The following is a 25784-nucleotide window of genomic DNA, read 5'->3' on the forward strand; positions in this document are numbered from 1 at the left end:
TAAGTGAAACACAAGTGTTTATTCAAAACCCTCCCCACTCATTTCTCTTTTCCTGAGAAGGAATGTTCTCAGGAAAAATGACTCTCCTAGCCATAGCTAGTGGAAGATGAATATCAAGGACATGGTCAAAGGCAACCAAACAGAGATTATTTTCCTGTTGTCTGAGTCAGGCTGGCCCATTGTGCACAGAAGCAGGACAGGCAGCGCTCCCTTGTCACAAAGAAGCACTGAGAGACGCCCAACCCAGGACCGTGGGGGATATGCACACAGTCCACCTGCCTCACACTAGGAAGTTCTCTGCCATCTTTAGAAGAAACGCTACCCTTGGAAGGTGGGAGCCAAGAGTATTTTATATAAAGCATTAGCAGTGGATTTGGGAGTACTTTCATTATCCTCCATCGATTGATATTGCATTTATACACCTCATAAATTACATTATCCAAATTGATCTTTCAACAGACCTTTAAGGTAACCCTAGGCAGAAATACGATCATCTCATCATTCAGGCAAGGTAAGTGGGACATAGCAGTGCTGCTCAAAGTCATGCAGAAGCCAGCACAGAAGCTGAAACCAGCCCTCACATCCTCTTGTTTGAATGTGAGAACCAAATTCATATATTATTTCTCTTTCAGCACAGCTTTGCCTCCGTACAGCAAAAGTGAAGAACAGAATTGGTTCCTCTGAGTATAAAAGGTTAAAACTCAATTGCTTTGACTCCATTTTTCCCTGTTATGGAGGAAATGGGCAAACGTAAGAACCACTGTATTGTCCCTTTTACCTCTCCCTTCTCAACATAAACATGAGGCACAACAAGAGCTCCTGAATTCCTAGCTGGGGGTCAGGGCTTCTGTTGAGTATCCACAGCTGGTGGCCACTCCCCAAGCCTCTAGGCCACCAACCTCTGCCTTCATGGAAGCCCAGGGAGAGAATCAGGTTAAACAGCCAAAGGCTATTTATTACAAAGTAAATTTGCTGCCATAATCCTGCGGAATCCCGGACACCAAGCCTCAGGGCTATTCAAGCTAAGTCACCACGCAGACATCTGAGGGCAGATGGAAGGTGGCACTGCAGGCGTTTTAGGGCAGTGCCATCAAGCCCAGGGGCAACAACCTCTCCCAACCCTCACCCAGCAGCCTTGCGGTAAATGCCTGTCTTCTCCAAGAGAGCCATCTACTAAGCAGGAAGACCATCCTTCGACAAGACAGGAGCACACACTTTCTTTGTTCCACGGCCCACACAGATCATGTAGTCTGTGCAAGAAAATTTGACTCAACCACGAACCTGTCAACTCAGAATTCTCCTTAGAAGCCACAGATACTGAACTGCTTCCTTGATGACAGTCTCTGACCCATCAATATTTGTATCCTCCACACAGAAGTCTGCACTTATTAGGTGAATAAATCTAAAAATCAAACTGTTATGTATTACAGAGTTGATAAATAATGCACCCTTCAGAATAATCTAATCCAATGTCGAAGACTTTCATACCTTAAAAAAGAAGTCAAATCCAAGGAAAGATGCAAAGGGGCATAGCGTTACCTCTGCATAGACATCGCATCCTGAAATTACAATATTGGGCCTGAAGTTGGTTGCTTTAACTTTCTTCTCTAGCCTGGAGTTGAGATCCGCTAGCGACGCCTCAGAAAGGATCATGAATGGGCTGGTGTCTGAGTAAGCAATCTGATAGGGAAATACACATTGTTATAACACGTGGCACACCAACTTTTCAGTGGCTAGGTGTGCCTAGCTCCTAGACATACCCTCCGTGCTCCACCCCACCCCACACACAATCTTTCAAAGTAGTTCTCTTATTCTTTTAATAGAAGTCACAGTGACTCAGAAGCTTTAAATAGCCTTGAGACAGCAGACACTGCATGGTGGAATGAAGGGAACAAGGACTCAGAATCCATCCTAAGCTGCCACAAGGCATGTGCCCTTGGGGACATCACTGCACCTTTCTAAGTCTCCAATTTCTCGAATGTTTAATAAGTTGGTTGAGTTTGATGACCTCATTATGTTTGATTTAAATGCTCACTAATTCCATGAACACTTATTTTTATGCAACTTACAAATTAATATTTATGTTGACCATAATTTATGCATTTGCTTGTTTATTTATTTATATATTTTGAGACAGGGTCTCTTTGTAGCCCGGGCTGCAATGCAATGGCGCCACCACAGGTCACTGCAGCCTCAACTCTCTGGGCTCAAGCAATCCTCCCACCTCAGCCTCCTTAGCAGCAAGGACTACAGCATGATTTCTTTTTTATGCGCATGGTAAAAGCAGTATATGGTGCTACCAACCCTGCTTTTATGATGAATCCTTAGAGCTTTATGCCATTAAGGCTGATCATTTGAGTCTGTGTATCTCCACACCCATGCCAACTCACATAGCTGGAATCTGACATACAACTGCAAACTAAAAATTCTGGACTCCACGTGCAATTACAGAATGGAATGAAAAAAAAAAAAAAACACTGGTGCAGGACAGTTTTGAAACCCTACTGGCATCAGAATGCTTACACAAATAGGAAGGTAGATGCTCAAGGGCAAAAATTCAAGAGTCCCCCAAATGAAGAAACAAATGATGCTTCCAAGGGAAGGGCTTTATTTCTGCCTACTGCTTGTGGTCTAAGCTACCAGAGGGCTGCCCCGAAAACAAGAGAGCCGAGGTCATCAGAGATGCCACCTGAGCCCGCCGGGCTGGGGGTGACTGCTTTCTACCAATAGAGGCAGCAGAACCTCTCACCTGGTCCTTGGGTCGGAACAAGTCTGCTATTTGGTGAGGATGTCTCGGTCGCATGTGAGGCTCGAAGTGCACCAGGCGGTAGGACTGTGACTTCAGGAAGCTGGTTATCCACTGGGCGGCGGCCTCACCACAGTCTCTGCCCTCAATCTCCAGGCCATGGACTCTGCAGGGGTGGCAGGAACAAAGGGCAGACATGTCTTTGAAAATCCATGCACCCTAATATGTGCCAGTTATATCAGAAAAGCTGCTTCTAGCTGTAACATTACTGTCATATCTTAATTACCAGAAGATGTAATTTTAGTGCTGGCTCTGACTCCAAACCTGCGTCAGCCCACATGAAAGTGAAAGCACCCCTTTAAGCTTTGCTTTCCCCATTTTAAAAAATCAAGTTTTGTACAACTGTGTCTCCCTACCTGGAAGGAATGCAGGGAGGATGAAATGAAATCATATATTTGAAAATGTACTGAGTTCTCCAGAAGAAAACTAATGTATCAGTGTAAACTTAGAATTACTGCAAAATCTAGTTCACCCAGCTGAATAGCGACCAGAAATCTTTATTCACAGACCTGGCTATACTTTGCCAGTATAGTAACAGCAACAATATGAAAATGTTCTATAAAGTCTAAAACATTACAGATAATAACTTTATATATAACAAACATTAACAGTAATAGTCTATTTATTTTATAATAACAATAATAATCTACTAGATTTGATTGCAAGTTATAACTTTGTAGGATTTGAAGTTCCTACTCTCCAGCACATAGCCATGTGCAGGGCTGTTCGGCGTTATATGAATTTCACAGCTATAGAGAGGAAAATAAATGCTATGGTGTAGGCCAGCGTTTCACAAAGTGCAGGACCATTACCACTGCTGGCATTCAAGATAACTGCAGATGGCACCTGGGTATAGCATTAAATAACAGTGAATTGCACAGAGAGAAATTTCAGTTTAGTGGTAATAAATCTTTACCTTTTAGCAACACTTGATAATCACCTCTTCTAACAAAGAAAGAACACACCTTAGGTCCAGAGACCTCTGTAGGCAACAGTTTCTAGCTAGAATTTAGTAATGTTTTAGCATATTGAGTGTTTATTAATTTCTGGCAAATTATATAGGTAGCAATATAAAATTTGTATACAGGTAGCCATATAAGGTTTATAGGTAGCCACATAAATTTATATATAAACCCATATATATAAATTATATAGGTAGCCATATAAAGCCATATACCTGGCAAATGATATAGGTAGCTATATAAAGTTTCTTTTTTAAATAAATGTGTTTAAGATTAGTTTTTAAGCTGAATCAATTTAAAGAAAAACATTAAATAAATAAGAGCACAGGTGGTTTATGGTTTGGCCTACTGTCATGGTGGTGTTATGCAAATGCTGGAAGTTTGAGAAAGCTTAGTGGATCAAGTAAATCTACTTGGCTGGGCATTCCATTTCCACAAATGACTAGCTCCATGACCTTGGTGATAGTTTCTTATTCTGAGACTCAGTTTCTTCATCAATAAAATGGGGGTAGGAGCACAACTTTGTTGTGAGGATTAGGAACAATCTGTAAGAAGCCCCCAAACAATTCTTAGGACTGGGATGTGCTCAGTAGGCGGTAATGACCTAGGGTCCTCCAACCAAGTTATTTCAAGCTATCTTTGTATAGTTAGTCCACAAATCAAACATTTAATCAAACAAAAGCATCCATTCTCTAATAATAATGTACAAATGGATTTTTATATTGTGAAATAATATTGAGTATAGTATCCTATATGTTTTTATATAATTTTATTTTATTGCTTTATATCTAAAATGAGAAATCATTACTAACAGTGTCTGGGTTACATAAAGCAGTGGGATTAGTGTATTCAAAGGTTTCATAAATTTTTAAAAACTTCAGAAGTGTAACACTCATGTAGAAAAGTGCACTGCTGTAGTATATGACTTGATACCTTTTCGCACACTGTCACCCCACCCATTCTAAATTAACTTCCTGAGAATCAGAGGGCTGAAGTATGCACCCAAGGCCTATGAAGTAATGAGAACATTTACAAAGACCAGGAGTGTTTGTGTTACTCTTTTCTGGATCAAGATGAAAAATAAATAAAATGAATAAAATAAATGTACCCAAATTTATACACCCAAATGGATATTACCTTTCAGAGCAGTCACCTTGGGAAGTAATCATTCTAACCTATTATTAATCATATCTACTTATTACTACTTTTAAGCCTAACCTCACTTTTTAACCAAAAAAAAAAAAAAAAATGGTCCTATCATTTTCTTATTCACAGGGTTTAGCTCCAAACAATTTTTTACTTTTCCCCAAAAATCAAATTCACCAGTTCTAGAACTGAGTGTATGTGAAGGGCTTAGCGTCTGTGTGTGTGTGCAGTTTAATGTCTGAAATGCTGATTTCAGAAGCATCTTGTCAAATGCCAGCATTACCAAATATCTAGGTATGGAGACAGCCTTGAAGGTCATTGCCTTATTAGATGCCTCTTTGCTGGTGCCTAAGAAAAAAAAAAAATCAACCTCCTTTCTCCAGAGTCAAACCCTTACAGCTCACCAAGGTACCCTTTCAGTCTCAACTTGCCATTCGGCAGCCCAGGGCTTCCCTTAGTTGCTTTTACAGGAGGGTGTGAGGGCGCACAGCAGAGGATGTAAACAGGAAGGCTGCTTTGACTCCTCAGGGCTTCAGTTCGCAATAATTATTTTTACAAAGTCAAAACATTTGCATCTATCTTGGGCCATTTAGGCATCTGCCCTGTTAATCTGACACTGATTTCCATTGCAACCTCTATTTCTAGATCCTGGGGTTCAGGTTCATAATCACCCAGAACTTGAGGCCTTTCAGCGAGTAGAATTTGTTCTGCCTTCTTCCTGCTCCTCCCATGTTTGTCCTGAGTTCTCACTGGCCTCTGCTGTATCTTGGCCCCAGCACTCCACCTGTACACTGTCCCAAAGAGTGCAAGCAAAGAATTAAAATAAAATTCCAGATGCTTCTATAACCTTTGACCCTTTGACAAAGATAATGTAGGCATGGCTTGAGATGGTTTGAGGTTTGAGGCTGTTTGCCTGAATAATCCACAGCAAAAGTCCCTAATTCTCTGTATCTTATTAGTAGCAGGCAAGGCACGTGAGAAGATCAAGTAACATCTTCAACCATGAAAACAGGTGTACTGCCTGTGATCACGACCTTCTGAAAGTGACCCCAGAGCCCCAAGAACTCATCAGAAATCTTTAAGAAACTGTGGGCTGAGGTTACAACTTCCTCATAAGAGAATAGGTTGGGCTGTCAAAAGAAACCTGAGTCCAGAAGATCCTTGGAATCTTTGGATGAAGAGTCTGTATACTACCGTAGCATGTCTAAGCCTTTTCAGTTTGCAATTTCCAAGCATGCCCTTGTTTAGTCTTTTGGGCATGGACCAAATGCCCATATGGGACTGTGAAAAAAGTTTTGAAACAATTTCAAATGAATTGAAAATTAAACAAAAAATTAACTGTAAGAAAATATGGGTAAATACCTAACCATGGCAAATAAACACAAATCATGACATGGATAAACATGAAATACAAATTGCAATATAAATATTTAAAATCTTACCTCATTCAGGGAAAAAGGCAAATTAAAGTAACAAGAAATTATCGTTTTTGCTCATAAAAATGGCAAAATATTTTTTTTTTTTTTTTTTTTTTGAGACGGAGTCTGGCTCTGTCGCCTGGGCTGGAGTGCAGTGGCCGGATCTCAGATCACTGCAAGCTCCGTCTCCCGGGTTTACACCATTCTCCTGCCTCAGCCTCCCGAGTAGCTGGGACTACAGGCGCCCGCCACCTCGCCCGGCTAGTTTTTTGTATTTTTTAGTAGAGACGGGGTTTCACCGTGTTAGCCAGGATGGTCTCGATCTCCTGACCTCGTGATCCGCCCGTCTCGGCCTCTCAAAGTGCTGGGATTACAGGCTTGAGCCACCGCGCCCGGCCCCCATATTTTTTAATATAATGGTTACAATGGAATTGGTGAAACCACTCTGCAAACAATTTAGCAAGATGTATCAAAAGCCTGCAGGATCCATATTCTTATTTCAAACAAAACCACTGCTAGAATTTTTTCCTAAGAAAACAACAAATGATATAAACAAAGATTTATGCCAAGATACTCATCACATTCTTCTTAATATCTGGAAAAAAATTAAGACAATCAAAATGTTTAATCATGGGGCATGTTAAAATGCATTAGATGACACCCACACAATGAAATATTATGCCAACATGAAAAATGGTATCCTTAAAGATTTTTTAACAATATGAGCCGGGCGCGGTGGCTCAAGCCTGTAATCCCAGCACTTTGGGAGGCCAAGACGGGCGGATCACGAGGTCAGGAGATCGAGACCATCCTGGCTAACACGGTGAAACCCCGTCTCTACTAAAAAATACAAAAAACTAGCCGGGCGAAGTGGCGGGCGCCTGTGGTCCCAGCTACTCGGGAGGCTGAGGCAGGAGAATGGCGTAAACCCGGGAGGTGGAGCTTGCAGTGAGCTGAGATCCGGCCACTGCACTCCAGCCTGGGCGACAGAGCCAGACTCAGTCTCAAAAAAAAAAAAAAAAAAAAAAAAAAAAAAAAAAAAAAAAAAAAAAACCAATATGAAAAAATACTCAACATTATCAGTTTAAGTATATAAACAATATGAAAGGATTTTTTGTATTATTTCAATTTGTTTTCTAAGTAACAGGCATAGAGACAGAAAGAAAATATGCCACAATATTAATTACAGTTATCACAGATTTTGTTTCTTTTTTTTTTTGGTATTTCCCAATTTTTCAACAATGAATATGTACCACTTTTTTTAATCTGAAAAACCACCAATTTCAATAAAAGTATATTATCATATTTAAAACTAAAATGTAGAAATTATATCAGTATTGCATTTTGTGAACTTTTCTGGGTCTTTAGACATTTTTCAGATAACTACATTTTTTGAGGTGATACTACTTTTTTATGATAGGCTATAAACTACATGTAACATTCACAGTGCATTTTTATTCCAAATGCAGAAACTATAACAAGAATATAACTAGACCAACTTTAATTTTGCCGTAATGAGATAAGAAATCAACTCCAGACATGACTGCTTAGAGGCAAAGCTAGTTTTCCTAGAAGAATTGCTTCACTGCAGCCCTTCTGATGTTGAGGGAAGGGCTTCTGTACACAACACCCTCCTGGGCTGCATCCCCAGCCTCATTCTGACACTGACCGCTGAGCAGCCACTGGCTGGATCACTCTTCTAGCTAGAGCTGTTCTTTTCTATTTTGGTTCTTTCATTAGAACTAAATCTTATGGGTCACATAGCCATTTGCAACTCCTTTCCTAACTCAGATTTGGAAGGTACCCAGTTTTTCCAAGCCAAGTAGAAAAAGTTCTATGAGAATACGTAGATCGAATCTCACCTCTGCTAGGACACTCGCCCCCACCACTCCTACCCCATTTTTGTGCTTGATCTTTGGGTGCTGTTATTTTTCTCTTGTTGACATGACAATATGCTTTTGTTCTCATGGGTTTCTACATAGCACTTTCAATGTGTTGTTGTCATCTCAACAACACAAGTTTCTGAAGCTGCTTCCTTCTTTCTCCTTCTTTTAGATCTTCATAATGTTGAAGACTTGGTTTTACATATGGTACACACGCAATCAACAGTTCATTATTGATATGTTTCTCAGGATTCCCTCTAGAGTTTACGCTTTCTCAAAATTGCATGACTATTCATTCATGCAAGGGCTACGACCTGCCCTTTCCTTACCTGCACTTGCGCACTGCATTTGTGGTGGGCGTTTTGATGGGCAGTAGTAGATCCTTTGTGTAGGCTGCACTGAGAGTCAGGGTGTCACCATCACAGGTCAGGGAAATCAGGACCAGGCGAGGTTCCTGGCGAGCGGTAACCATGTTTCCCTCCTGGTTGATCACAAGCCAAAACCTGCCATTTTCAAAACACAGGATATATGTGAACTAGTATGACAGGAAGCCAGACTCTGGAGGAGCTCCAATTAGACACTGTTGTCATCTTTGACTTCTTCCCCATAAGCCTGGTGTGTGTGAGTTTGAGAGTGTGTGTCTGTCTGTCTTAAACATCAGCACACAGGACTCAGTCTGTCACTTAATTTCAAAGGGTTTAATAACCACTCAAGCATCCAACATATCTAGAGAACAGTTTGAGCTCTTTGATGGCACAGAAATCAAAGATGTTAATTATATTTTCATCTCAATCTCTAGAAAGCCTGAACACTTTCATTAAACATGCTCCAAGCAGATGACAAGAATCTATTTTACAGAAAGACTTTAAGGGCAGGAGGAAACACAGTGCCTGACATTCGGTAGGCAATGGGCTCTCATCGGCGGAAACAGGAGGGCTGTTGCTCATATTGTTCACAGAGCATGCAGTTTAGCTGAGCAACATGCAGTGCCACTTATACTCTGCCAGTTCCAGCCCCCCACCTTTAAAAACTTTTTATGTTCCAATATTCAGTGCTGTCCATTCTGCAATTTGCTAAACTAGACAGTATTTTTTTCTCTGGCCCAGTATTCCTGGTCTACAGGTACTTCCTAGAAAAAAAGATAAATGGAGAAATAAGGGCAATAGAAAGAGCCATTTCCAGAACAAGAACAATACGTTTTTGTAGGTTGTCTCTCAGCTACCAAAGAAACAAAACATATTGTCATTTCAATCCTTTCAGTACATGCTAATCAAATGATTACAGTTATAGAAGTGAGCATGTGCTTTTGAGATTTCCAGACATAAGAAAAAAATATGGCCGGTGCTTTAGGTCGTTCAATATATTTCTTGCATCACTTCCAGCAGGTTATCATGGCTGAGCTGTTCAGCTACACTAGAAAAATATGCTCAGTATAAGCCCTTTCCCTAACTGCCCTTTTATCAGACTTCGTTTCTGCACAGACAGAGGCCTGCCCTGCCCCAAATCCTTGGGACCAGCAGGTGAATATTCTCCCTAATATTCTTCCTGGTAATGGCAGTTTAGATCTTTCTAAAATGCAAATCTAACTTTAAGACCCCCTCATTCAAAATCCCTCCACGGTTCCTGCTTTCAGGATAAAGCCAACTCCCAAGCAAGGGCATGCACAGCCCTTCATGATCCAGCTGCTGCTCCAGCCATTCTTACCTCCCGAGGTCTTCACACAGGCCAGTCTTTTATACATTTTTTTTAATTGCAGTAAAATAGATATAAAACATAAAATACCTAGCATACTCCTATGTACAGACCCAAAAGAACTGAAAACAGGAACTCAAACAGATATTTGTGTATCAATCTTTTTTTTTTTTTTTTTTTTTTTTTTTTGAGACGGAGTCTCACGCTGTTGCCCAGGCTGGAGTGCAGTGGCGCGATCTCGGCTCACTGCAAGCTCCGCCTCCTGGGTTCATGCCATTCTCCTGCCTCAGCCTCCTGAGTAGCTAGGACTACAGGCGCCCACCACCGCGCCCGGCTAATTTTTTGTATTTTTAGTAGAGACGGGGTTTCACTGTGGTCTTGATCTCCTGACCTTGTGATCCGCCCACCTCGGCCTCCCAAAGTGTTGGGATTACAGGCTTGAGCCAGAGTATCAATCTTTATTGCGGCTTTATTCAAAATGCTAAAAAAGTAGTAACAGCCCAAGTGTCCATCAACAGAGAATGGAATTTTTTAAATGTGATTTTAACCATTTTGAAGTATGCGATTCAGTGGCAGGAAGTACATTCACAGTGTTGTGCAACCATCAGCACTATTTGCAAAACCTTTTCATCACCCCAAACAGAAACTCTGTACCAGTTAAGCAATAACTCCTCATTTTCCCCTTCCCCCTGCCCCCAGTAACATCTAATCCACTTTGTCTCTATAAATTTATCTACTAGACATTTCATATAATCAGAATCATGCAATATTTGTCCTTTTGTGTCTAGCTTATTTCAATTAGCGTTATGTTTTCCAGGGCCATCCATGTTGTAGCACATATCAGAACTTCATTCCTTTTCATGGCTGAATAGTATTCCATTGCATGTATATATCACATTTTGTTTATCCACTCATCCATCAATGGACACTTAGTTGTTTCCACCTTTTGACTACTGTGAGTAACATCATAATGAAGGTTCCACACTCAATGCTGCAAAGAACATTCACCCTATTTATGTCACAGTTCCTTTTGGTAAATACCTTAGAGTAAGTTAGTCCAACCCATGGCCCGTGGGCCACATGTGGCCTAAGATAGCTTTGAATGCAGCCCAACACAAATTGATAAACTTTCTTAAAACATTATGAGATTTTTTTGTGATTTTTTTTTTTTTTAACTCATCAGCTATTGTTAGTGTTAGTGTATTTTGTGTGTGGCCCAAGACAATTCTTCTTCCGATGTGGCCCAGGGAAATTTAAAGATTGGACAACCCGGCACAGACTGTGCCAGCCTTTCCCCAGCATACACCATCCTCTCAAGCCAAGTGCCTTTGCCCAGCTTATTCTCTCTCTGGAAAGTTCTTCTCCCAACTTACTTGCCCAGCAAGTTCTGAATTATTTTCCGGTTTTCAGTTCAAGCTGTTACTTCCTCTCTGAAGTTGTCCCTGATGGCTCCAGCCAGCTTCCAGCACTACAACCTCTATGCTGGCACGCTGGCACGTGTCACAACCTCTGTTTAGTTGGTTATCACCTAGGACTGTAAGCCAGTGTTGGCTTCTCTTGATCACACTTTCTGGGAGTGTGTGTTGAACGAAAATAAAGAATTTATCATAGTGTCTGGTACAAAGGCCAGCTCTTCTTATCATCTATTGTAATATGAGCTCAAAAACTGCTTTTTGAAAGGCCGGGCGCGGTGGCTCAAGCCTGTAATCCCAGCACTTTGGGAGGCCGAGACGGGCGGATCACGAGGTCAGGAGATCGAGACCATCCTGGCTAACACAATGAAACCCCGTCTCCACTAAAAATACAAAAAAATTAGCCAGGCGTGGTGGCGGCGCCTGTAGTCCCAGCTACTCGGGAGGCTGAGGCAGGAGAATGGCGGGAACCCGGGAGGCGGAGCTTGCAGTGAGCCGAGATCGCGCCACTGCACTCCAGCCTGGGCGACAGAGCGAGACTCCGCCTCAAAAAAAAACAAAAAAACAAACAACAACAAAAAAAAAACTGCTTTTTGAATCTATGTAGTAAAATTCCAGGGCCCTTTGCTTCTCGGGCCTACAAAAACTAATTCAGTAAATTCTACCACTTTTCAGAGTCTACTATATAAAACATGGATTTTTTTTTTTTTTTTTTAGACGGAGTGTTTCTGTCGCCCAGGCTGGAGTGCAGTGATGCGATCTCCGCTCACTGCAAGCTCCTCCTCCCAGATTCACGCCATTCTCCTGTTTCAGCCTCCCGAGTAGCTGGGACTACAGGAGCCCGCCACCAAGCCTAGCTAATTTTTTGTATTTTTTAGTAGAGACGGAGTTTCACCATGTTAGCCAGGATGGTCTCGATCTCCCGATCCCGTGATCTGTCCACCTCGGCCCCCCAAAGTGCTAGGATTACAGGCCTGAGCCACCGCGCCTGGCCCAAAACATGGAATATTTAGGATCCTTGGTTTTCTTCCTGAAGCAAAGATGCATGTATCACTAACGTTTCAACTATGTCATGAATTGCCCTCTGTCTTGGGAGCTGGTAGGAGAAAGGTTACAGCTCCCATGAGTCCTGTGTTACTTGCTGAGCTGCGAGGGCTTCTCTGGAAAGGAGTTTCAAGTGCAGCCTCACAATGAGACCCGGGGCTGGCCTGAAGCCAGACCCTAAAGAGGACAAAGCCGCCGGCTCCCGGGTTTTGCAGCCTTTGCTGAACCCCAGGAATCCACGCAGCTCTCAGAACCCAGACAGAACATTAACAAGATCAGTCTTTACAAAGCCCAGTGTGCTAAAGAAAATAAGAGTCCTGGTTCCGCTGCTGTGTGGCTCTGAACTCAGCTTCTTTATCCACAAGGGTGCTTGAGAGAATTGGGGAAAATAGCATCTGCAATGCCACCCCCGCCTTTTTTTTTTTTTTTTTTTTTTTTTTTTTTTTTTTTTTTTTTTAACTTAGTCTCCCTCTGTCGCCCAGGCTGGAGTGCAGTGGCATAATCTTGGCTCACTGCAACCTCCACCTCCCGGGTTCAAGCGATTCTCCTGCCTCAGCCTCCTGAGTAACTGGGATTACAGGTGCGCGCCACCATGCCCGGCTAATTTTTTTTTTTTTTTCCCTTAGTAGAGATGGGGTTTCACCATGTTGGTCAGGCTGGTCTCGAACTCCTGACCTCAGGTGATCCACCCGCCTCGGCCTCCCGAAGTGCTGGGATTACAGGCGTGAGCCACCGCGCCTGAAGGTATTCCTTGAACTGCAGTCATTACTATTATGAGCCCCGCCTTGGTGGGCTCTTGGAGGGCTGGACTCTACAGTTTCAGCTTTCCCCAAGATCTCAAGAAAGTCACTGAAAATAAAGCTACTGGGAACCAATCTCTTTAAGCTAGCCACCTCCACTAAATGGAGATTAAGAAGTTTGCTCACTGGCAGACACCTGGGAGCGATACCACACCTCAGCAGGAGCACATGACGCCAAACAGCCAGTGGGAGGTGGAAATCCGCCCAACCCGGGAAAACGGGTCCATGTGCTCAGAGTCCCAGAGCCCCGGGATCTGATGCTGGGGGCTGAGGGTTCCTTTTTCTCTTTGGCCTTTTCTCATCCAACTCCCAGTTTCTTTGTAATAGGAGGAAGGACCTGTTAGCAGACTCTGCAGACCTCCCCTGCACTCCTGCCTGCTCAGACCCTTGCCCGAGGCGGATCAGCGCTGCCCCGCGCTCGCGCTCGGCCCTACCTGTCCCGCAGGTTGCCGCTGCGCAGCCCCATGGCCGTGCACTCGGCCTCGCTCACTGGCACCCCCTTGCAGGATTTCACAGGGTAGATCCAGAGCTGCGCCACTGTGCCCACCTGCTGCAGCAGCCGCCGGCGCTGCGAGGGCCATGCGCGGCGCCAGGCGACAGCCCCCAGCGCCACCGCGGTCAGTCCCAGCACGGCGACCCCGAGCCACCCGGGCCGGGGCTGCGCGAGGAGGACAAAGCCGGCCAGCGCGGAGGAACCGGCGGCGCCCATGGCTGGCTTCTCCGCGAGGTGCCGGCGGCAAGGCCGGAGCGGGCTGGTAGCCCCGGGCAGCTGGGGGAAGGTGCGGCCTTTGGCCCTGAGCCCAAAGGGTGGGCAGTTCCCAAACCCTTCCGGGCCAATCAGAGCAGTGCGTCCTTTTGGGAGGCGGCGCGGGGAGTGGGAGGTGGCGGCTCAGCTTCCACTTGGTCTGCGCCCCATGGCTTCTGCAACCTTCCGTCGCCTGCAGCTCAGGGCGCCGTGCCCTCCCCCACGATCTCTGCAAGTGACCAGTTTATTTACTTACGTATTTATGGGGTTATTTGACCTAAAATAAACAATAGACAACATTTGCAGGACAAAGCGTGATTTTGAAATTAAAAATCAGACAGCGGGCAGCAGCTTCTCCTAGGAATAGTAGAGAGCGGGTTGGCCCTGCCTGGCCTGCGCAGGTCCAGCTCTCTGCTGCGGCCGCCGTCCCCGCAGGCTGCCCAGGGTTTAGGGAGGTTCCAAAGAGTGGGGGTCTGGTGGAGGAGGATGCTACCAGGCCCTCTGCGCCAGCGAGACAAGGCCAGAGTTCTCCCAGCGGCAGTTCGGAGCGGCAATGGGCGTCTGAGAGCGCCTTCTACGCTCCCGGCGGGGAGCCTCAGCTGCAGCTGCATTGGCAAGGCCTTGGCTCAGAAGTTCAGCACTGCACAAGGTCCCCAGGCTGCTTCTGGCGGGAGGGAATGTCACCTGGTCCTGCAGGCACTCACCTCAGTCACTTGTCACTTCCAAATCAGGTTATATTCCAGTCAACAATATCAGCACACCCGAACAGCATGGTTTAGGAGTCAGGCTCCTGTTTGATGTACCAAGCTATCAAAGGAAAAAATTACTCAAACGCTTATTAAAAAGGTAAGGAAGACTATTCACGGCTATTGTAACAGGGGCATCACAATAGGGGAAAGAGATTAGGCTCAGCTCTGTATTACAGCGAAGACTGCTGGGGGTTTATAGCCAAAGAGCAAAGTTCCTGGGGGTCAGTGAATGGAAAATCACTAAAAGGAGACATCAAGTGTAGAGGATTCTTGATAAACCCACTTAACAGTATTCTACTGAACTAGGCAAGGACTTACACACTGAGGGTGACAGATGAGGAATCTGAGCAGATATCAAGGATGATCAGATATCAAGGATGGGAGAATACTCTGGAAACTGACTAAGCAGGATTCTTGCTAAACTGGGCTCTGCAGGGAGTAGGGTGGCAAGGTCAAGGCCTCATGAAGAAAAGGGCTCAGAGGAGACTGAAGTTTGGTCGAGAGCCTGTGTCATCCGCAGCTCAGCCATGGTCCCCTGAGCCAGGAGTGTACATTTCAAGACTCAGCCAGAATTGTCCATGCAGGGCAAGGGTGCCTTGGAAGAGAGAAGCGGGAGTTCGCCAAGAGAAAAGAACAACCCTCTCCTCCAGATGGCAACTCACTGCAGAGCAGTTCCGTGCTCAGGGAGGCTCTGTCTTTACTGGCCTGAACACTTATCTGTCCTGCTTTTCTGCTCTCTTCTCTTCTCTTCTCTTCCAACCCCAGGTCATACCCTGTCTGTAAAGGACACAGCTCCGCAGGACGTACCACTTGATCCTCCTCGGAAAGGCAGCTCCGGGGCACCAAATATGTGTTTCTGTTTATCTCCCTCCTGAATTCCTCTTTGAAAATTTAAGAGGAAAAAATGGCTCCCCTATTTTAATGGTTGACTTTAAAGTTCTGATTCTTCCATTTCATCACTTCCAGAATTTACCCAGGGCTACAGCTCACTTACCACTTTTACCTCACAGGGTGCGGAGGATGGTGGTGAATTTCAGTCCCAGAACCCAGCAAAGGAAAATGGAGGAGGAGGGAACAACTACTCCTCACTGACCACTAGGAAGGCCCCTTGCGGACACTGGCCATCCTGCCACAGACAGGACACTGGTATGCCTGCAGCTCACAATGCCCTCGCCCCCTGCCAATGACAGAAGCCAGTGTTTGTGGAGTCAGATTGTGTCTCTGGAGGCAATCAGAAAGGGTAAGGAAAAATAAATTGCAGTGACTCAAATTCTAATATAAAGAGAGAAGCCCAGGAAGAAGACTCATAAATACCAAAGATAAAGCAGGATTGAGATTCACGTTTATTAGTTACAAAGAAACCATAAAATTGTAAGTAGGTGAATTCATCCATATACTATTTCAGTGAATATTTTTGCTTAAGATCATACCAAAGTAGTTCGTTTTTTTGTTACAAAAAAATTATTTGCATTGAAAAAAATACATTCATGCTGTCTTCCTTGCGATCCTACCCTCAAAATTCCATCCTCTTTTAAAGGTCCTCTTCTTTATCTTACTTGGAATTCCAGGTGGTGTATCTGGCAGTTACACACAAACAGATTACTTTTATATGGCTTAACAAAGGTGTAATAGAATATTAAAACTAAGTCTATAAGAGAATTTCCATACTCAAGTACAGCCCAGATTCCATAATGCTAGAGCACATGAGTGAAAAGTCAACAGGACTCAATGGCCACGTAAAGACCAATATTAGGCATTTGTGAGTGTGGTATCATGTGTCCTGCACATCAGGTAATCCTGATAGGTAATAAAAGGAACACATTTTAAAAACATTTTTGCAGCTTTTTAGTTGATTCATTAAACTTACTTTATTCATCAAAAAGTCAGGAAGTAAAAGCATAATAGCCATGATAACATTCAAAATAGCATTTTTGATGATGTTAATTATTTTTAAAGCCTTCAGTACCTAAAATTTATACATATACCTTCATATTCCCACCTTTAATACTTTCCTTGCATTAACCTGGAGCATACACAACTTTGAAAAGTCAAAAATCGAGATTGTTTTCCAGGGTAAAAATAGTTGAAGGCTGGATAATAAGGATTTGCTGAGGTATTGCTGCCGCTGTTGTTAAGATCTCAGTCAATCCCTCCTGGGTGCTGAAGCCTGAATAAATAATAAGAATCTCTGGTTATTTGGTTATTTATCTTACTGTTCATAAATAATTCAAACTCCCACAAAACAGTCACTTATTGAGGTTATACATATAAATGTATGGTGCAGTGCTGTGCAGAAAGCATGGCCTATTAGCTCTAATTCACATCAGCTCCCAGACCGTACATCAGCTGACTTAGCTGAGCCTTTGTTTCTCATTCATAAAATGCCTATTATCATATCTATCTCACAGAGATCCTCTCACAGATAAAGATTACACAAGGCCTTCTGGGAAGCAGAGACAATTGGAAATTGAGGCTGAGTAAACCACAGATGTTCATTGCCTCCATCCACTGCAAAACAGGATCTGGTTAGATGAGTTTGTGACCAAGTGACATGGAAAACCCTCAGTTGTTAAGGTATCTCACAGCCACTGGGCTCCCTCAGATGCAGAGAACATGTGAAAGCCCTTGGCTCACACATTGATCCAGGTCCAGTCAATCATGACTGGAACAGCAGGACACAGGATCAGTTTCACTCAAGCTAGATGGCTCAGGCTTGGGTCCACTCTTCCCAAATGGGGCTTTTAGAAATGCCAGGCACTTAGGAGCTTCACAGTTTCCTCTCTAGTATTAATACTTATTATATTTCATCAAATCCAAGATATACCAATTGTAAAATGCACCATTATTTCATGCATCACTGATTCACTGATAATTTTATGCATCACTGATATTTTTCAAAAGGCACCCTGAATGTTATAAGAAGCTGACTGATATCAGAGATGTTAGAATAGGATCTCAGAACTGATGAAATATGGTAATGGTTATGCAAATACCTAGTCATAATAGTAGTCAATAGAGGTGTAGTTCCTTTTTGCCCACTTCAAGGGAAAAGCCTGTGTCATGTTTATATCCACTATGGAACCTAAGACTGGATCATGATGGAATGATGGCAATAAAAAACATAACTAATATTTACTGAGCACTTTATTTGTGTTGCAATGCTGAAACTTTATATGAATTAATACTCAAGATAACTTGTGTTGGTTGTTTTGGTAAGTGCTATTATTCCCACTTTGCAGATAAGGGTACTGAGACTTAAAGAGAAGTTAAACATCTCATTCAACTTAGGAAGATGCTTGGATTACCAACCCAAGTCTATCTAATGCTAGATCTAGACCTTCTAAGCCACTATGTTACCCTGTCCTTGAGGACGGTCAGGTTCTGGATGTCAGGACTGCAAGGGCAAGTAACACACGTGAGAAGCTCAGGCCAGAAACAGAGAGAAGGATGGTCAAGAGTTTTGGAGATGAGGTGACCTTAAGAACTGGGTCATGGATTTTATGAGAGAACTTGCTTAAAATCTCCAACTTGAGGTCTTCTGACCAACTTTCTCATTCCTTTAATTTGGGAGTTAGGCTTTTGCCTCCAGGAGTCAGGGCTGTATTGGACACGATGAAATCAATGTGAGAACATTATTGTCTAACTCATGATTCAGGACCCAGTCACCTTGATGCACTGATTTTTTTTTTTCAAACTTCAATTACACTTTAAAAATACATTTGATAAAAAGCATCCAATTTAAACATTTTCCCAAGTTGATGTTGAATAATTTAAACATTTCCTCTTCTATCTGAGACAGAAAAAATAAATACAAAACTCTTGAGAATCAGTCACCTTCATTTCCCTATTCCTTAATGATGTTCTGTAATAAGCTGTGAACATATACCTGTCTTTCTGCTGAGCCTCTTCCACCAGCATTTTACCATTAAATGGGAAATAGGGGTGGAGAAGGCTGAGGTAGGAGTACACAGATTACTGCAGGGAACAGAAATTAAGGGCATTGTCCAACTCCAAAGATCAGAATACAAAACTGCTTATTCTTTCAAGAATTAAAGCAGCATAACATTAAAAAACAAACAAACAAAAAAACACACACACAAGAAAATGCAGCAATGGCTCCAAGACAGTGTATTCAGAAGCAAAGCTAACCTTTTACCATATCACCCTAGTGGATCCGTCACTACACCATCCGATACACGGGGTCACCAACTCTCAGGCTTCCAATTTTTTCCACTGAATAATAGATCCCAAAAAGCGGAGACAACTTGTATAATTCCCTCTCAGAAGGATCGCACAGGCGGTAGCTGAAACAAGCAAAAATTCAATCATCAGACACAAGAAGGAAATAATAATCGAAATATTCTCAATAGAACTCAAGTTTGCCTTCCAATTTATTTATAAATACACAGCAAACCTTTTCTAAAATGTTGACAGAGAAGTCTGTGGACAATTAGTCAAACTGCAAATAATTCTAGCTTTTCTAGAAGTATCCTGAAAGTCTATGCAATTTCTCCATGGCTTCAGTTTCAGGCCAAAAAGAAAAAACGTATGTGTATGTATAAAATAAATACTTCGTCTATATGGGTACCTTCGACTTCACAACTCATTGAAACATATGCCCCTGAAAACACAAAATGGAATGGCCCTGAACTCTACAAATCTTCTGTTTAGTACATTTAAGCACCATGCTTTCAACCCCCTCCCGGTTTATAAGCCCAAAGCTGTGGTTCACTGGTGAGCAAAATTGCAGACAGACATGCAGTTGTCAGGTGGGTCTGGACTACTGCAGAAGTTAGTCTTTTCCCATTGTCCTGTCTAAAAAAAAAATAAATTTCACAGCATCTTAAATAATTATCACTACATCTAATAGAATTGTAAATCTGAAAGCATCATGAAATAACCTCTTCTCTAAGCTAAACCCATTGGAAACAATCCACAAAACAGAGGAAAGAGAAACAAAATAGAATATAGCTCCAAAGAATGTTAAGCCTAAATTACTATCTTCATTGGGAACTAAAGTCAGCCAAACTTCTTTAAATAACAAAACAAGAGAAATCCTTAGCATAAAAAAAGCTCCTCAATAAAAAATCTCTGACAATTCATTACATTCATTTTTTTCTAATATTTCATTATGCAGTTTCAATTATTCTCATATTCCTTGATATTGATTCTAATGAAGGAATTTGAGTTGCAATAAACATGATTAAATAAAGTGTTTGAGGCCTAAATTTGGAAAGGCACATATAAATATTATTAAAAATTGATATGAGAGATATTAAAATTTCAAAATGTAGTATTATACAATTAAAAGTTTATCAAAGCTGGGCACGGTGGCTCATGCCTGTAATCCCAGCATGTTGGGAGGCAGGTGAATCACTGAGGCAAGGAGTTTGAGACTAGCCTGGCCAATATGGTGAAACCCTGTCTCTACTAAAAATACAATAATCACCCAGGCATGGTGGCACACACCTGTCGTCCCAGCTACTCAGGAGGCTGAGGTTGGAGAATCACTTGAACCCAGAAAGCAGAGGTTGCAGTGAGCTAAAACCAAGCCACCGCACTCCAGCCTGGGGGAAAGAATGAGATTCCTCTCAAAAAAAAAAAAAAAGAAAAAAAGAGTTTATCCAAGGCACTAGAGTATCCATCCGCGAAAAGAGAGAAAGCAACAGTGCTCTCATTAACGAATAGACACAATTCAGTCAGAAGGTAGAGTGGAAGGTGCTCCAGAGAGAAAGGTCATATCTTCCCTAAAGCAGACATAGGTAGTTCTTCCCTAAACCCATAGGTAGTTCTGGGGTGGAGATAATATTTAAAATACACTGGCCGTGGTGGTATTCTACCTCTTCAGGGTGTCCAGTGGCTCTTTCCTGTCTATGACTCCAGTGTCTGGGTCCACCGTGGTCAAAATACACCTGTCATGCAATAACCAAGGGTTAGGTGATGGTTAGGAACCAATGGGTAGGCCACACCACAGTCCTGGGGTCTAGCAAGGTTCATTACCTGGGGCATGCCATTATCTTTTTCACTTCTACACTGCCAATTCGGAGTTCATCCCAGGTATCCTAAAAGAGAAAGTTATCTTTTAAATGGAGGCTTCATTAGTCTCTGAGTCTGTTTATTCTTTGGCTCATATTAAGTATGAAACTATTATAGCAGAAGAAAGCAGCACAAGGTGACACCAAGAAATATCTCCCAGAAGACTCAAAGGGAGGCAGCATACTGGCAAGCTCAGGTCCACCTCTTGACTCCCAGTCTCAAAATCCTGATTCCATCATCACAGGGATGATAGATCTTCTATACGGTGCAGTTTGCCATGAGAGTCATAAATTAACAGAAAAGTCAATGTGTGGATATACAATGATAAATGTATAACTTGCAAGACAAGCCCACACTTTCCTTATAGCGAAGCTGCAGTGGAACCCAAGTTACAATCTGAAGGTTCTTTGAAGAGTGGGGACATCACCCAAGAGAAGGCAGTCATGATTCACACATTCAATGCTGCCACCTCCACAGACAGGCAGCCTGCTAATGGGGTCTTGATCCCACTGCCACTGACTGTGCCTTGCCTTCCCACCCTTGAATGTGGGCACCGCCAACACTTGCCTCAGGGATGAACTCAATCCTCACAACTTTGAGGGAGGCGCTATCATGAGCCCCATTTTACCCAAAGAAATGGAGAACTAGAGAGAGACAAAATTATCTCAAGGTCACACCAGAGGATGTAAAGCAGCTGGGTTTGAAATCTTTCTGATTCCGAAGGTAGGACTTTGAACCACCTAGCTTTTAACCATATATATTTTTATATGTGCACACACACATATACAGAAATATATATGAGGGATACGGAGATTGTATTATATATATAATATGATTTCTTTTTATACACACACACACACATACATATACATATATAAGGTGGTTATGTGGATTATATTGTAGGGAGGCAAAATAGCACCTCTACCCTCTTAGGGTTTTTCGGCTGGGCCTGATAATTGAATTGACATAAGACAGATCAACAGGAGAAATGTACACATATTTGTTGAATATAACCTTTATGTGGCACAGGAACCTTCATGACAAAATGAAGATGCAATTAGAGTTGAACACTTATATACAGAACTGGGCAAAGATGTGGCAGGACTAGGGTACTTAACGGAGTAGAGAGGGACAGGGAAGATGAGGATTGGTTTGACAGAGTTTGTACAGATTTCCCTCGGCCTCAACTTTCTGTCCTTGATAATAAGCATGACATTTTCCTTCTGGTACTGGGAGACACCTTTTACACAGGAATTTCATCTCCTGCTTGTAAGAAACAGAAGGAAGAGCAGAGGGATCCTCTTGCGCCTCTTTTTTTCAAGTGTCCTTAACTCAAAAAAGTCAATATGCTGGAGCGGCATGTTTGGGGGTCATGTGATCTTAACTCCTTCAATATTACATATACATATATAATATGATACATGATATGGTTTGGGTCTGTGTCCCCACCAAATCTTATGTCAGATTGTAATCCCTTTTGTTGGAGGTGGGACCTGGCGGGAGGGAATTCAGTTATGGGGGTGGATCTTTCATGAATGGTTTAGCTCCATCGCCTTGGTGCTGTTCGTTCTCGCAATAGTGAGCGAGCTCTTGCGAGATCCGGTTGCTTAAAAGTGTCTGGCACGTCCCCTTAGCTCTCTTGCTCCTGCTTCTGCCATGTAGGAAGCTGGACCCCGTTTGTTTTCCACCATGACTGGAAGCTTTCTGAGTCCTCCCCAGAAGCAGAAGCTGCTCTGTACCCTGTACAGACTGCAGAACCATGAACCGCTTTTCTTTCTTTCTTTCTATTTTTTTTTTTTTTTTTGAGGCAGAGTCTCACTCTGTTGACCAGGCTGGAGTTCAGTGATTCAATCTCGGCTCTCCGCCTCCCAGATTTAAGCGATTCAAGTGCCTCAGCCTCCTGAGCAGCTGGGCTTACAGGCACGTACCACCGCGCCCGGCTAATTTTTGTATTTTTAGTACAGATGGGGTTTTGTCATGTTGGCCAGGCTGGTCTCGAACTCCTAACCTCAGGTGATCTGCTCCCCTCGGCCTCCCAAAGTGCTGGGATTACAGGGTGTAAACTACCGCGCCCAGCCTAAACCTCTTTTCTTCATAAATTATCCAGTCTCAGGTATTTTTTTATAGCAATGTGAGAACAGACTAATACATATATCCAGGCAGATTACAACTTTTTGATTTTACGATGCGTTTATTGGGAGGTAACCCCATGGTAAGTCAAGAAGCATCTGCACACACAGGAGGGGTGTATGTAGAGCTATATAAAGGTTGCAGGCCCCTCCGTGAATAGGGAGGCCATCTGTATTCTTTATCTGTAAGGCACCATGCCTGTCTCTGCTGATACCTACTGATTTAAGATTTGAATTTCACAGAGCAATCCTCTGTCCAGGTCTCAAGGTAGGAGGCATCGGGATACGGGGCCTCACTGCTGCCTCCGTAAATCAACAGCATAGACTGTGAGTCTAAGGAATTTGGAGAAAAAATCGTCTCAAGTTAGGAACCAAAGAAACCTATTCCTACTTACCTGGCTGCTTCGCTTGTGCAGGAGGCATAAGAAGTCTGAAGTCTCTGCAGGAGGCAGAGCAGGGCGGCCGGTAGGGACTAACCCCATAACTTTTCCCCTTATACCACTGATGACTAGGCCATGTCTGGTCCTCCTTCAGCGGCAAGCCAGCCCTTCCAACCCCCTCCCGTGCCTACAGTGGTGCTTCAGCAATGCAAATGGTTCTCTAGTACCTACTGGGTCTTCAAAACTCAGAAATCTCCTACAGGGCATGACCACAGCTACAGACTGAAGTAAGGAGGTCTCCATGGATGCACTGGGTTCTAAATCGTCCTTTAGAAAACTGCTGCTTTGTGGAAATAAACGCCACGTTCCAACTAACCAGTTGAGGATAACTGTGTGTACACATCGTGGGTAAGGAATGGAATCGCCATGTCCTACTCAGGACTTATTACAAGCACTCCTAGCCAGTAACTTATTGCGCAAAACTGCAAGACAACCACAGCTGGTGGCTAACCTCCTGGCAGATCGTGACCTCCGATGGAGTGTGACCCAGGAAGGCAGCTACTGTACTGGAAAGTGAGGACTCATGGGAACGCTGGCCTAAAAGGCGGCCTGGAAGCCTGAACACCTTTCACCACACGAGGGCGCTGCGGACACAGGAATGGAAGCCGACCCAGCCGCCTTGTGCTGAAAGCACCCAGGCTCTCCAAGTTGTATCTTCGGTTCACTTTTTGTTTTTTTCTTTCATGAGTGCTGATGAATTTAAGATTTCCAAGCCACATAACGGTGGCAATTCGGCGTCGTTATTATGATAGAAAGCAGGCACAAATTCAGTTAGTCATCTATTCTCACTGTTAGACAACCACAAGGCCCCGTTTAGAAGAGCAAATTGTCTGGGTTCGTTAAGAATCGTCTGCAGCACCCACAGATGCCAGCTCTAGTTACTTCCTAAAATAGTAATCACCACATATAATCATATATATTCTAACCCTAATCTGATCATTGTCAGCATTTTGGCGTAAAGCATTATTTGCAATTTAAAAAAAAACCCTATGCTAATTAAGTTTAAATGCAATTATTCAGTTATTAAAAATGATACATTTTATACTATTAAAATAAATTTAATAACTCATGGAGTTAAAATTTCCATTATATTCTACTAGACATACATAACAGTGAAATAAGCTGTTTGGTAAGTTCCAGTGTTTCCTCAAAGGAAGACACACACGTGACCAACAAGCATATGAAAAAATGCTCAATATCACTGATCACTAGGGAAATGCAAATCAAAACCACAATGAGCTACCATCTCACACCAGTCAGAATGGCTATTACTAAAAAATAAAAAAATAACAGGTGCTGGCGAGGCTGTGGAGAAAAGGGAAGGTTTACATACTGTTGGTGGGAATGTAAATTGGTTCAACCACCGTGGAAAGCAATCTGGGGATTTCTCAAAGAACTTAAAACAGAAACGTCATTCAACCCAGCAATCCCATTATTGGGTATACACCCAAAGCAATACAAAGCATTCTACCACAAAGACACACGCACACGTATATTCATCACAGCACTGTTCACAACAGCAAACACATGGAATCAACCTATCAACAGTGGACTGGATAAAGAAAATGTGGTATACATACACTATGGAATACTATGCAGCCATTTAAAAAAAAAAAAAAAAAAAAAACACGAGATTATGTCCTTTGCAGCAACATACATAGAGCTGGAGGCCATTATTCTGAAAGAATTACTGCAGGAACAGAAAACCAAATACCACATGTTCTCACCTATAAATGGAGGCTAAATATTGAATACACATGGATACAAAGAATGGAACAACAGACACGCGGGTCTACTGGAGGGTGGAGGGTAGGAAGGGGTGAGAATTGAAACACTATCGGGTACTATGCTTATTACCTGGCTGACAAAACAGCCTGTACACCAAACCCCCAGCAACACACAATTTACCTATATAAAAAACCTGCACCCGTACCCCTGCACCTAAAACAAATGTTGGAAAGAAAAAAATAAATAAGTAAATAGGTAAAGAAAAAGATTCCAGGGTCTTCCCTAAACACAAAATCAGCTCGAGACGCTTAGTGCGCCCCCTGCTGGTAACCAAACTTTCCGCAGTCTGCCGAAATCCAGGTCCCAATGACATTTACTTAGAGCGATGGGATAAAACCATGGAGTTTCCCAGATGAAAGAAGCAAGGAAAGGAAGAGGAAAATGCAAGGAGGAGGGGGAGTACTATACATAAGGGGCTCAGCCCTGAGGAAATAATCCTGAGAATTTGCTATGAATGAATGTGTGCACATTTTGTAAATACTAAATTAAGACTAGAGGGTTTTCCATCACAAGCAGCACCCAGAGAGAGAAGTGAAATAAGGGTGGGGCGGGTGGGTGTTGTGGAACACACAAATGAGGGTGTTTGTCTGTTTGAAACCTTCATTAGAATCCATATAGGCATTTGCCAAGCAAAAAATTAGATGTATGAAACTTAAAAGGTGACTACTAACGGAGAGTCTCCCTTCCTCTTTTCCTGTCTCTCTCTCCATAAATGCATATGTATGTGTATACAC

General features: G+C 42.9%; 2 protein-coding genes across 5 annotated transcripts in view; both read right to left on the reverse strand.

Annotated features, from left to right (window-relative positions):
• The window catches only part of MTARC1 (mitochondrial amidoxime reducing component 1), a 43379-nt gene extending 29152 nt beyond the window's left edge, over positions 1 to 14227 (reverse strand). The window contains exons 1-5 of one of the 4 annotated variants that reach the window (XR_007719808.1): positions 13598 to 14227; positions 8545 to 8718; positions 2750 to 2912; positions 1489 to 1680; positions 1282 to 1402 (exon numbers count right to left, since the gene is read on the reverse strand). Coding sequence is in view for 3 of the 4 variants with exons in the window: in XM_050761291.1 (XP_050617248.1) it covers positions 1352 to 1402; positions 1489 to 1680; positions 2750 to 2912; positions 8545 to 8718; positions 13598 to 13872 (855 nt within the window). In the remaining variant the exon portion in view is untranslated. Of the gene's footprint in view, positions 1 to 368; positions 1403 to 1488; positions 1681 to 2749; positions 2913 to 8544; positions 8719 to 13597 lie in introns of those variants that run through there. The other 3 variants (XM_050761291.1, XM_050761284.1, XM_050761277.1) reach the window with 3 other exon arrangements.
• A 1750-nt stretch (positions 14228 to 15977) lies between these two features.
• MTARC2 (mitochondrial amidoxime reducing component 2) overlaps positions 15978 to 25784 on the reverse strand; it is a 37101-nt gene continuing 27294 nt past the window's right edge. Inside the window, exons 5-8 of the mRNA XM_050761303.1 lie at positions 20658 to 20719; positions 20498 to 20569; positions 18807 to 18961; positions 15978 to 16824 (exon numbers count right to left, since the gene is read on the reverse strand). Of these exons, the coding sequence (XP_050617260.1) occupies positions 18838 to 18961; positions 20498 to 20569; positions 20658 to 20719 (258 nt within the window). The 3' untranslated portion in view covers positions 15978 to 16824; positions 18807 to 18837. The remainder of the gene's footprint in view (positions 16825 to 18806; positions 18962 to 20497; positions 20570 to 20657; positions 20720 to 25784) is intronic.

The sequence above is a fragment of the Macaca thibetana genome, chromosome 1 (genome assembly GCF_024542745.1).
Source record: "Macaca thibetana thibetana isolate TM-01 chromosome 1, ASM2454274v1, whole genome shotgun sequence".
Taxonomy (NCBI): Eukaryota; Metazoa; Chordata; class Mammalia; order Primates; family Cercopithecidae; genus Macaca; species Macaca thibetana.